General features: G+C 54.1%; 1 protein-coding gene across 4 annotated transcripts in view; it reads left to right on the top strand.

Annotated features, from left to right (window-relative positions):
- LOC137363922 (transforming growth factor beta-1-induced transcript 1 protein-like) overlaps positions 1–14085 on the top strand; it is a 102650-nt gene that overhangs the window by 54350 nt on the left and 34215 nt on the right. For 3 of the 4 annotated variants that reach the window (XM_068027420.1, XM_068027421.1, XM_068027423.1), the window contains exons 2-3: positions 9320–9510; positions 12326–12399. In XM_068027420.1, coding sequence (XP_067883521.1) covers positions 9320–9510; positions 12326–12399 — 265 coding nt within the window. Of the gene's footprint in view, positions 1–4741; positions 4793–9319; positions 9511–12325; positions 12400–14085 lie in introns of all 4 variants that reach the window. The other variant, XM_068027419.1, reaches the window with a different exon arrangement.

Below are 14085 nucleotides of genomic sequence, written 5' to 3'. Positions count from 1 at the left end.
ACCCCTCACTGTAACACTCTGATATATCCCACACCCCTCACTGTAACACTGATATATCCCACACCCCTCACTGTAACACTGATATATCCCACACCCCTCACTGTAACACTCTGATATATCCCACACCCCTCACTGTAACACTCTGATATATCCCACACCCCCTCACTGTAACACTCTGATATATCCCACACCCCTCACTGTAACACTGATACATCCCACACCCCTCACTGTAACACTGATACATCCCACACCCCTCACTGTAACACTCTGATATATCCCACACCCCTCACTGTAACACTGATATATCCCACACCCCTCACTGTAACACTGATATATCCCACACCCCTCACTGTAACACTGATATATCCCACACACCTCACTGTAACACTGATATATCCCACACACCTCACTGTAACACTCTGATATATCCCACACCCCTCACTGTAACACTCTGATATATCCCATACCCCTCACTGTAACATTCTGATATATCCCACACCCCTCACTGTAACACTGATATATCCCACACCCCTCACTGTAACACTGATATATCCCACACCCCTCACTGTAACACTGATATATCCCACACCCCCTCACTGTAACACTGATATATCCCACACCCCTCACTGTAACACTGATATATCCCACACCCCTCACTGTAACACTGATATATCCCACACCCCTCACTGTAACACTGATATATCCCACACCCCTCAATGTCACAATGATATATCCCACACCCCTCACTGTAACACACTGATATATCCCGCACCCCTCACTGTAACGCTGATATATCCCACACCCCTCACTGTAACACTGATATATCCCACACCCCTCACTGTAACACTGATATATCCCACACCCCTCACTGTAACACTGATATATCCCACACCCCTCACGGTCACACTGATATATCCCGCACCCCTCACTGTAACACTGATATATCCCACACCCCTCACTGTAACACTGATATATCCCACACCTCTCACTGTCACACTGATATATCCCGCACCCCTCACTGTAACACTGATATATCCCACACCCCTCACTGTAACACTGATATATCCCACACCCCTCACTGTAACACTAATATATCCCACACCCCTCACTGTAACACACTGATATATCCCGCACCCCTCACTGTCACACTGATATATCCCACACCCCTCACTGTAACACTGATATATCCCACACCCCTCACTGTAACACTGATATATCCTGCACCCCTCACTGTAACACTGATATATCCCACACCCCTCACTGTCACACTGATATATCCTGCACCCCTCACTGTCACACTGATATATCCCGCACCCCTCACTGTAACACTGATATATCCCACACCCCTCACTGTAACACTGATATATCCCACACCCCTCACTGTAACACTAATATATCCCACACCCCTCACTGTAACACACTGATATATCCCACACCCCTCACTGTAACACTGATATATCCCACACTCCTCACTGTAACACACTGATATATCCCACACCCCTCACTGTAACACTAATATATCCCACACCCCTCACTGTAACACTGATATATCCCACACCCCCTCACTGTAACACTGATATATCCCACACCCCCTCACTGTAACACTCTGATATATCCCACACCCCTCACTGTCACACTGATATATCCCGCACCCCTCACTGTAACACTGATATATCCCACACCCCCTCACTGTAACACTGATATATCCCACACCCCCTCACTGTAACACTCTGATATATCCCACACCCCTCACTGTAACACTGATATATCCCGCACCCCTCACTGTAACACTGATATATCCCACACCCCCTCACTGTAACACTCTGATATATCCCACACCCCCTCACTGTAACACTGATATATCCCACACCCCTCACTGTAACACTCTGATATATCCCACACCCCCTCACTGTAACACTCTGATATATCCCACACCCCCTCACTGTAACACTCTGATATATCCCACACCCCCTCACTGTAACACTGATATATCCCACACCCCCTCACTGTAACACTCTGATATATCCCACACCCCCTCACTGTAACACTCTGATATATCCCACACCCCCTCACTGTAACACTAATATATCCCACACCCCTCACTGTAACACTGATATATCCCACACCCCCTTACTGTAACACTCTGATATATCCCACACCCCTCACTGTCACACTGATATATCCCGCACCCCTCACTGCAACACTGATATATCCCGCACCCCTCACTGTAACACTCTGATATACCCCACACCCCTCACTGTAACACACTGATATATCCTAGACCCCTCATTGTAACACTGATATATCCCACACCCCTCACTGTCACACTGATATATCCCACACCTCTCACTGTAACACTCTGATATACCCCACACCCCTCACTGTAACACTGATATATCCCACACCCCTCACTGTAACACTGATATATCCCACTCCCCTCACTGTAACACTCTGATATATCCCACACCCCTCACTGTAACACTCTGATATACCCCACACCCCTCACTGTAACACTGATATATCCCACACTCCTCACTGTAACACTCTGATATATCCCACACCCCTCACTGTAACACTGATATATCCCTCACCCCTCACTGTAACACTGATATATCCCACACCCCTCACTGTAACACGCTGATATATCCTAGACCCCTCATTGTAACACTGATATATCCCACACCCCTCACTGTAACACTGATATATCCCACACCCTTCACTGTAACTCTGATATATCCCACACCCCTCACTGTAACACTGATATATCCCACACCCCTCACTGTAACACTCTGATATATCCCACACCCCTCACTGTAACACTGAAATATCCCACACCCCTCATTGTAACACTGATATATCCCACACCCCTCACTGTAACACTGATATATCCCACACCCCTCACTGTAACACTCTGATATATCCCACACCCCTCACTGTAACACTGATATATCCCACACCCCTCACTGTAACACTGAAATATCCCACACCCCTCATTGTAACACTGATATATCCCACACCCCTCACTGTAACACTGATATATCCCACACCCCTCACTGTAACACTGAGATATCCCACACCCCTCACTGTAACACTGAAATATCCCACACCCCTCACTGTAACACTGAAATATCCCACACCCCTCACTGTAACACTGAGATATCCCACACCCCTCACTGTAACACACTGATATATCCCACACCCCTCACTGTAACACTGATATATCCCAAACCCCTCACTGTAACACTGAAATATCCCACACCCCTCACTGTAACACTGATATATCCCACACCCCTCACTGTAACACTGATATATCCCACACTCCTCACTGTAACACACTGATATATCCCACACCCCTCACTGTAACACTGATATATCCCACTCCCCTCACTGTAACACTGATATATCCCACTCCCCTCACTGTAACACTGATATATCCCACTCCCCTCACTGTAACACTGATATATCCCACTCCCCTCACTGTAACACTGATATATCCCACACCCCTCACTGTAACACACTGATATATCCTACACCCCTCACTATAACACTGATATATCCCACACCCCTCACTGTAACACTGATATATCCCACTCCCCTCACTGTAACACACTGATATATCCTACACCCCTCACTGTAACACTCTGATATATCCCACACCCCTCACTGTAACACTGATATATCCCACACCCCTCACTGTAACACTGATATATCCCACACCCCTCACTATAACACTGATATATCCCACACCCCTCATTGTAACACTGATATATCCCACTCCCCTCACTGTAACACACTGATATATCCTACACCCCTCACTGTAACACTCTGATATATCCCACACCCCTCACTGTAACACTGATATATCCCACACCCCTCACTGTAACACTGATATATCCCACACCCCTCACTTTTAGAGATACAGCACTGAAACAGGCCCTTCGGCCCACCGAGTCTGTGCCGACCATCAACCACCCATTTTATACTAATCCTACACTAAACCCATATTCCTACCACATCCCCACCTGTCCCTATATTTCTCTACCACCTACCTATACTAGGGGCAATTTATAATGGCCAATTAACCGATCAACCTGCAACTCTTTGGCATGTGGGAGGAAACCGGAGCACCCGGAGAAATCCCACGCAGACACAGGGAGAACTTGCAAACTCCACACAGGCAGTACCCGGAATTGAACCCGGGTCGCTGGAGCTGTGAAGCACACCCCTCACTGTAATGCTTGTCAATCCCAAAGATGTGTCTCCATTTTCCTCTGGCTATCAGCTGGTGCCTGCCATCAGCTTGCTCCTCAGGGTCAGCTTGGTGTTTTTCCACGCGCTTTTCCGTTCAGTTTAGACGCAGGTCTGCGACAAGCTGGCTGTGTGGAGGTACAGGCTGAGGGCCTCCTCGCCTCCAGCTATCTGTGTGTGTGAGAGTGTGGGGGGGCTCGGCCCCACACGGGCCGAGATGGAGGATGCTCGGCGCACTAGGCCGCGGTTGGAGCCTGGGCTTTTCCTGCTCTGTTTCGGGGGGGGCGGGGGAGGGAGGGTCGGTTGCCGATGAGGGGAATTCGGGTTCCGCTCGGGCCTGGGTGGCGGGGAGTCCCTTCGGGGCAGGGCAGCTGGTCGATTGGGCTCGGACGCACCCCCTTGTCGCCTTCCCCGCCCCCCCCGTCTCGCTGTCCGTCTGTCACATGTTGAATAGTCATTTCTTTCTGTGCTGTGTCTCTCTCTCTCTCTGTAGGAGAAGCTGAGCAAATGTACAATCATCTCAGTCCTCGTATTGTTATTTTCGGTATGTATGTATCTGTCTGCACACCGTCCCCCATCTCCCCCCTCCGCGCACCATCCCCCATCTCCCCCCTCCGCGCACCATCCCCCATCTCCCCCCTCCGCGCACCGTCCCCCATCTCCCAGGGGTTAGATACAGAGTAAAGCTCCCTCTACACTGTCCCCCATCAAACACTCCCAGGACAGGTACAGTACGGGGGTTAGATACAGAGTAAAGCTCCCTCTACACTGTCCCCCATCAAACACTCCCAGGACAGGTACAGTACGGGGGTTAGATACAGAGTAAAGCTCCCTCTACACTGTCCACATCAAACACTCCCCAGGACAGGTACAGTACGGGGGTTAGATACAGAGTAAAGCTCCCTCTACACTGTCCCCATCAAACACTCCCAGGACAGGTACAGTACGGGGGTTAGATACAGAGTAAAGCTCCCTCTACACTGTCCACATCAAACACTCCCCAGGACAGGTACAGTACGGGGGTTAGATACAGAGTAAAGCTCCCTCTACACTGTCCCCCATCAAACACTCCCAGAGCAGCTAATATTTATAACCCAATGTGGGGCACAGGGAAGCTCTGGACGAAGGCAAGACTCTGACATCCTCCCGATCCACAGCATTACAGATCCCTATGACAGCACCCGTTCCAATCCCACAGACCCTCCACACCCCGGGATTCAGCAGTGACTAGTGTCTCTCCTTTTTAAAGTTCCCACTCTCACACACATTCACGTTTTCCTGCCCGTCCCCCCTCCTCTCTCTACCTGCGAAGCTTGCTTTGTGGTTTTCATTCTGCATCTGTCACACTCTCTGTGCAGCTTTCTCTCGCTTACTGTGTAACTTTCACCCACTCCATCTCTGTCTCTCTCGCTCTGTCTCTCTATCTCTCTCTCCGTCTCGCTATCTCAGTGTCCCTGACTCTGTCTCAAGCTCCCTCTCTTGCTCTGTCTGTCTCCCTCTCACATTCACCCTGCTGGTCAGTCTTCTGACTGACTCTCCCGGTCACTTTCTCTCTGACCGACCCTCCCGGTCACTCTCTCTCTGACCGACCCTCCCGGTCACTCTCTCTCTGACCGACCCTCCCGGTCACTCTCTTTCTGACCGACCCACCAGGTCACTCTCTCTCTGACCGACCCTCCCGGTCACTCTCTCTCTGACCGACCCTCCCGGTCACTCTCTCTCTCTGACCGACCCTCCCGGTCACTCTCTCTTTGACTGACGCCCCCGGTCACTCTCTCTCTGACTGACCCTCCTGGTCACTCTCTCTTTGACTGACGCCCCCGGTCACTGTCTCTCTGACCGACCCTCCCGGTCACTCTCTCTCTGACCGACCCTCCCGGTCACTCTCTCTTTGACTGACCCTCCCGGTCACTCTCTCTTTGACTGACCCTCCCGGTCACTCTCTCTCTGACTGACCCCCCCCCGTCACTCTCTCTCTGACTGTCCCGCCCGGTCACGCCCTCTCTGACCGACCCTCCCGGTCACGCCCTCTCTGACCGACCCTCCCGGTCACGCCCTCTCTGACCGACTCTCCCGGTCACGCCCTCACTGACCGACTCTCCCGGTCACTCTCTCTCTGACCGACCCTCCCGGTCACGCCCTCTCTGTCCGACCCTCCCGGTCGCTCTCTCTCTGACTGACCCTCCAGGTCGCTCTCTCTCTGACCGACCCTCCTGGTCGCTCTCTCTCTGACTGATGCCCCCGGTCACTCTCTCTCTGACTGACCCCCCCCCGTCACTCTCTCTCTGACTGTCGCGCCCGGTCACTCTCTCTCTGACTGTCCCGCCCGGTCACGCCCTCTCTGACCGACCCTCCCGGTCACGCCCTCTCTGACCGACCCTCCCGGTCACGCCCTCTCTGACCGATCTCCCGGTCGCTCTCTCTCTGACTGACCCTCCCGGTCGCTCTCTCTCTGACTGACCCTCCAGGTCGCTCTCTCTCTGACCGACCCTCCTGGTCACTCTCTCTCTGACTGACGCCCCCGGTCACTCTCTCTCTGACTGACCCCCCCCCGTCACTCTCTCTCTGACTGTCCCGCCCGGTCACTCTCTCTCTGACTGTCCCGCCCGGTCACGCCCTCTCTGACCGTCCCGCCCGGTCACGCCCTCTCTGACCGACCCTCCCGGTCACGCCCTCTCTGACCGACCCTCCCGGTCATGCCCTCTCTGACCGACCCTCCCGGTCACACAATCTCTGACCGACCCTCCCGGTCACACAATCTCTGACCGTCTCTCCCGGTCACACAATCTCTGACCGTCCCTCCCGGTCACACAATCTCTGACCGACCCTCCCGGTCACTCTTTCTCTGACCGACCCTCCCGGTCACTCTCTCTCTGACTGACCCCCCCCCCCCCGCCCCCCTGGTCACTCTCTCTGACTGTCCCTCCCGGTCACGCCCTCTCTGACCGACTCTCCCGGTCACGCCCTCTCTGACCGACCCTCCCGGTCACGCCCTCTCTGACCGACTCTCCCGGTCACGCCCTCACTGACCGACTCTCCCGGTCACTCTCTCTCTGACCGACCCTCCCGGTCACGCCCTCTCTGTCCGACCCTCCCGGTCGCTCTCTCTCTGACTGACCCTCCAGGTCGCTCTCTCTCTGACCGACCCTCCTGGTCGCTCTCTCTCTGACTGATGCCCCCGGTCACTCTCTCTCTGACTGACCCCCCCCCGTCACTCTCTCTCTGACTGTCGCGCCCGGTCACTCTCTCTCTGACTGTCCCGCCCGGTCACGCCCTCTCTGACCGACCCTCCCGGTCACGCCCTCTCTGACCGACCCTCCCGGTCACGCCCTCTCTGACCGATCTCCCGGTCGCTCTCTCTCTGACTGACCCTCCAGGTCGCTCTCTCTCTGACCGACCCTCCTGGTCACTCTCTCTCTGACTGACGCCCCCGGTCACTCTCTCTCTGACTGACCCCCCCCCGTCACTCTCTCTCTGACTGTCCCGCCCGGTCACTCTCTCTCTGACTGTCCCGCCCGGTCACGCCCTCTCTGACCGTCCCGCCCGGTCACGCCCTCTCTGACCGACCCTCCCGGTCACGCCCTCTCTGACCGACCCTCCCGGTCATGCCCTCTCTGACCGACCCTCCCGGTCACACAATCTCTGACCGACCCTCCCGGTCACACAATCTCTGACCGTCTCTCCCGGTCACACAATCTCTGACCGTCCCTCCCGGTCACACAATCTCTGACCGACCCTCCCGGTCACTCTTTCTCTGACCGACCCTCCCGGTCACTCTCTCTCTGACTGACCCCCCCCCCCGCCCCCCTGGTCACTCTCTCTGACTGTCCCTCCCGGTCACGCCGTCTCTGACTGACCCTCCGGTCACGCCCTCTCTGACTGACCCTCCGGTCCAGCCCTCTCTGACTGACCCTCCAGTCACGCCCTCTCTGACCGACCCTCCCGGTCACGCCCTCTCTGACCGACCCTCCCGGTCACGCCCTCTCTGACCGACTCTCCCGGTCACGCCATCTCTGACTGACCCTCCCGGTCACACCCTCTCTGACCGACCCTCCCGGTCACGCTTTCTGACCGACCCTCCCGGTCACGCTCTCTGACTGACCCTCCCGGTCACGCTCTCTGACCGACCCTCCCGGTCACGCTCTCTGACCGACCCTCCCGGTCACGCTCTCTGACCGACCCTCCCGGTCACGCTCTCTGACCGAACCTCCCGGTCACGCTCTCTGACCGAACCTCCCGGTCACGCTCACTGACCGACCCTCCCGGTCACGCTCTCTGACCGACCCTCCCGGTCACGCTATCTGACTGAACCTCCCGGTCACGCTATCTGACTGAACCTCCCGGTCATGCTCTCTGACTGAACCTCCCGGTCATGCTCTCTGACCGACCCTCCCGGTCACGCTCTCTGACCGAACCTCCCGGTCACGCTCTCTGACCGAACCTCCCGGTCACGCTCTCTGACCGAACATCCCGGTCACGCTCTCTGACCGAACCTCCCGGTCACGCTCTCTGACCGAACCTCCCGGTCACGCTCTCTGACCGAACCTCCCGGTCACGCTCTCTGACCGAACCTCCCGGTCACGCTCTCTGACCGAACCTCCCGGTCACGCTCTCTGACCGAACCTCCCGGTCACGCTCTCTGACCGAACCTCCCGGTCATGCTCTCTGACTGAACCTCCCGGTCATGCTCTCTGACTGAACCTCCCGGTCATGCTCTCTGACCGACCCTCCCGGTCACGCTCTCTGACTGAACCTCCCGGTCACGCTCTCTGACTGAACCTCCCGGTCATGCTCTCTGACCGACCCTCCCGGTCACGCTCTCTGACTGAACCTCCCGGTCACGCTCTCTGACTGAACCTCCCGGTCACGCTCTCTGACTGAACCTCCCGGTCACGCTCTCTGACTGAACCTCCCGGTCACGCTCTCTGACTGAACCTCCCGGTCATGCTCTCTGACCGACCCTCCCGGTCACGCTCTCTGACTCTTCACTCTCCCGAGATGCTGAAGGGGAGAGAATGAAATAGGATGGGACATCCGACTGCTTCCATTCACTTTCTCTCTCTCGTTGCAGATGCGCTCTTGGCCGATCTTGAAAACACCACCTCACATATCTCCAAGCGGCCTGCACTAATCCCCGACGCTCCCGGGGCGAGGCCCATGGACTCTGCGACAATATGTAGCCCCGTCCTGCACAGCAATGGGCACCGGATAGGCACAGGAGGATCCCAGCAGCCTCCGCCTCCAGCCTACACACCCCAGCAGGTAAGGAACAGACCACCAAAGTGACCAAGAGAGGGAGATTGACTGAGACACCAGTCAGTGTACAGAAATCACCCTGAGAGAGAGGGACTGAGAGACACCAGTCAGTGTACAGATATCACCCTGAGAGAGAGGGACTGAGAGACACCAGTCAGTGTACAGATATCACCCTGAGAGAGAGGGGACTGAGAGACACCAGTCAGTGTACAGATATCACCCTGAGAGAGAGGGGACTGAGAGACAACAGTCAGTGTACAGATATCACCCTGAGAGAGAGGGACTGAGAGACACCAGTCAGTGTACAGATATCACCCTGAGAGAGAGGGACTGAGAGACACCAGTCAGTGTACAGATATCACCCTGAGAGAGAGGGACTGAGAGACACCAGTCAGTGTACAGATATCACCCTGAGAGAGAGGGACTGAGAGACACCAGTCAGTGTACTGACATCACCCTGAGAGAGAGAGGACTGAGAGACACCAGTCAGTGTACAGATATCACCCTGAGAGAGAGGGGACTGAGAGACACCAGTCAGTGTACAGATATCACCCTGAGAGAGAGGGACTGAGAGACACCAGTCAGTGTACAGATATCACCCTGAGAGAGAGGGACTGAGAGACACCAGTCAGTGTACAGATATCACCCTGAGAGAGAGGGGACTGAGAGACACCAGTCAGTGTACAGATATCACCCTGAGAGAGAGAGGACTGAGAGACACCAGTCAGTGTACAGATATCACCCTGAGAGAGAGGGACTGAGAGACACCAGTCAGTGTACAGATATCACCCTGAGAGAGAGAGGACTGAGAGACACCAGTCAGTGTACAGATATCACCCTGAGAGAGAGGGGACTGAGAGACACCAGTCAGTGTATAGATATCACCCTGAGAGAGAGGGACTGAGAGACACCAGTCAGTGTACAGATATCACCCTGAGAGAGAGAGGACTGAGAGACACCAGTCAGTGTACAGATATCACCCTGAGAGAGAGAGGACTGAGAGACACCAGTCAGTGTACAGATATCACCCTGAGAGAGAGGGACTGAGAGACACCAGTCAGTGTACAGATATCACCCTGAGAGAGAGAGGACTGAGAGACACCAGTCAGTGTACAGATATCACCCTGAGAGAGAGGGGACTGAGAGACACCAGTCAGTGCACAGATATCACCCTGAGAGAGAGGGGACTGAGAGACACCAGTCAGTGTATAGATATCACCCTGAGAGAGAGGGACTGAGAGACACCAGTCAGTGTACAGATATCACCCTGAGAGAGAGAGGACTGAGAGACACCAGTCAGTGTACAGATATCACCCTGAGAGAGAGGGACTGAGAGACACCAGTCAGTGTACAGATATCACCCTGAGAGAGAGGGACTGAGAGACACCAGTCAGTGTACAGATATCACCCTGAGAGAGAGGGGACTGAGAGACACCAGTCAGTGTACAGATATCACCCTGAGAGAGAGGGACTGAGAGACACCAGTCAGTGTACAGATATCACCCTGAGAGAGAGGGACTGAGAGACACCAGTCAGTGTACAGATATCACCCTGCGAGAGAGAGGACTGAGAGACACCAGTCAGTGTACAGATATCACCCTGAGAGAGAGGGACTGAGAGACACCAGTCAGTGTACAGATATCACCCTGAGAGAGAGAGGACTGAGAGACACCAGTCAGTGTACAGATATCACCCTGAGAGAGAGGGGACTGAGAGACACCAGTCAGTGTATAGATATCACCCTGAGAGAGAGGGACTGAGAGACACCAGTCAGTGTACAGATATCACCCTGAGAGAGAGAGGACTGAGAGACACCAGTCAGTGTACAGATATCACCCTGAGAGAGAGGGACTGAGAGACACCAGTCAGTGTACAGATATCACCCTGAGAGAGAGAGGACTGAGAGACACCAGTCAGTGTACAGATATCACCCTGAGAGAGAGGGGACTGAGAGACACCAGTCAGTGTACAGATATCACCCTGAGAGAGAGAGGGGACTGAGAGACACCAGTCAGTGTACAGATATCACCCTGAGAGAGAGAGGGGACTGAGAGACACCAGTCAGTGTACAGATATCACCCTGAGAGCGAGAGGGGACTGAGAGACACCAGTCAGTGTACAGATATCACCCTGAGAGAGAGGGACTGAGAGACACCAGTCAGTGTATAGATATCACCCTGAGAGAGAGAGACTGAGAGACACCAGTCAGTGTACAGATATCACCCTGAGAGAGAGAGGACTGAGAGACACCAGTCAGTGTACAGATATCTCCCTGAGAGAGAGGGGACTGAGAGACACCAGTCAGTGTACAGATATCACCCTGAGAGAGAGAGGACTGAGAGACACCAGTCAGTGTATAGATATCACCCTGAGAGAGAGGGACTGAGAGACACCAGTCAGTGTATAGATATCACCCTGAGAGAGAGAGGACTGAGAGACACCAGTCAGTGTACAGATATCACCCTGAGAGAGAGGGACTGAGAGACACCAGTCAGTGTACAGATATCACCCTGAGAGAGAGGGACTGAGAGACACCAGTCAGTGTATAGATATCACCCTGAGAGAGAGAGGACTGAGAGACACCAGTCAGTGTACAGATATCACCCTGAGAGAGAGGGACTGAGAGACACCAGTCAGTGTACAGATATCACCCTGAGAGAGAGGGACTGAGAGACACCAGTCAGTGTACAGATATCACCCTGAGAGAGAGGGGACTGAGAGACACCAGTCAGTGGACAGATATCACCCTGAGAGAGAGGGGACTGAGAGACACCAGTCAGTGTACAGATATCACCCTTTAATCCCCTTTTTTCAATTACAGACTGTAAGTGCAGCAAAGGCTTCTGACAAACCTCGATCAGGTGCAGTCAGTGGAGATAAGGACCATCTCTACAGGTAAATGTCATTGAGAATATCTAATTGTTCACGAACACCCGGTCCCAGAGGGGGAAAGGACAGTGTATCTAACGCACTGTGACACCCAGTCCCAGAGGGGGAAAGGACAGTGTATCTAACGCACTGTGACACCTTGTACCAGAGGGGGAAAGGAAAGTGTATCTAACACACTGTGACACCCGGTCCCAGAGGGGGGAAAGGACAGTGTATCTAACACACTGTGACACCCGGTCCCAGAGGGGGAAAGGACAGTGTATCTAACACACTGTGACACCCGGTCCCAGAGGGGGAAAGGACAGTGTATCTAACGCACTGTAACACCCGGTCCCAGAGGGGGGAAAGGACAGTGTATCTAACACACTGTGACACCCGGTCCCAGAGGGGGGAAAGGACAGTGTATCTAACACACTGTGACACCCGGTCCCAGAGGGGGAAAGGACAGTGTATCTAACACACTGTGACACCCGGTCCCAGAGGGGGAAAGGACAGTGTATCTAACGCACTGTGACACCCGGTCCCAGAGGGGGGAAAGGACAGTGTATCTAACACACTGTGACACCCGGTCCCAGAGGGGGAAAGGACAGTGTATCTAACACACTGTGACACCCGGTCCCAGAGGGGGAAAGGACAGTGTATCTAACGCACTGTGACACCCGGTCCCAGAGGGGGAAAGGACAGTGTATCTAACACACTGTGACACCCGGACCCAGAGGGGGAAAGGACAGTGTATCTAACGCACTGTGACACCCGGTCCCAGAGGGGGAAAGGAAAGTGTATCTAACGCACTGTGACACCCAGTCCCAGAGGTGGAAAGGACAGTGTAACGAACACACTGTGACATCCGGTCCCAGAGGGGGAAAGGACAGTGTATCTAACGCACTGTGACACCCAGTCCCAGAGGGGGAAAGGACAGTGTAACGAACACACTGTGACACCTGGTCCCAGAGGGGGAAAGGACAGTGTATCTAACACACTGTGTCACCCGGTCCCAGAGGGGGAAAGGACAGTGTATCTAACACACTGTGACACCCAGTCTCAGAGTGGGAATGGACAGTGTATCTAACGCACTGGTGCCTCTAGTTTGTGACTGTCCCTGTGAGTTGATATGAAATGCTCTGACATGTTCAGGAAGGATGTAGAATTCTTGGACATTGAGATAAAGTAAAAGCTCTGGTTTGGCAGGAACACAATTTCCGATGCCACTGAATTCTCTGATGTTGTGTGACTTAGTACATGCGTTTTATTTTTCTGGGCACGCCTTGAGATTTCCTTCAGTGTTAAACAGGGATGGATCAGTTTAATGTAGAGTGAACCTGTCTGAGGGTCAGTGCCGAGGGAGTGTCACACTGTCAGAGGGTCAGTACTGAGGGAGTGTCACACTGTCAGAGGGTCAGTACTGAGGGAGTGCCGCACTGTCGGAGGGTCAGTACTGAGGGAGTGTCACACTGTCAGAGGGTCAGTACTGAGGGAGTGTCACACTGTTAGAGGGTCAGTACTGAGGGAGTGTCACACTGTCGGAGGGTCAGTACTGAGGGAGTGTCACACTGTCGGAGGGTCAGTACTGAGGGAGTGTCACACTGTCGGAGGGTCAGTACTGATGGAGTGTCACACTGTTATAGGGTCAGTACTGAGGGAGTGTCACACTGTCGGAGGGTCAGTACTGAGGGAGTGTCACACTGTCAGAGG

This window comes from Heterodontus francisci, unplaced genomic scaffold, assembly GCF_036365525.1.
Source record: "Heterodontus francisci isolate sHetFra1 unplaced genomic scaffold, sHetFra1.hap1 HAP1_SCAFFOLD_645, whole genome shotgun sequence".
NCBI classification, from domain to species: Eukaryota; Metazoa; Chordata; class Chondrichthyes; order Heterodontiformes; family Heterodontidae; genus Heterodontus; species Heterodontus francisci.
The sequence above is the reverse complement of the archived record's forward strand: the minus strand, read 5'-3'. Positions and strand labels throughout refer to the sequence as shown.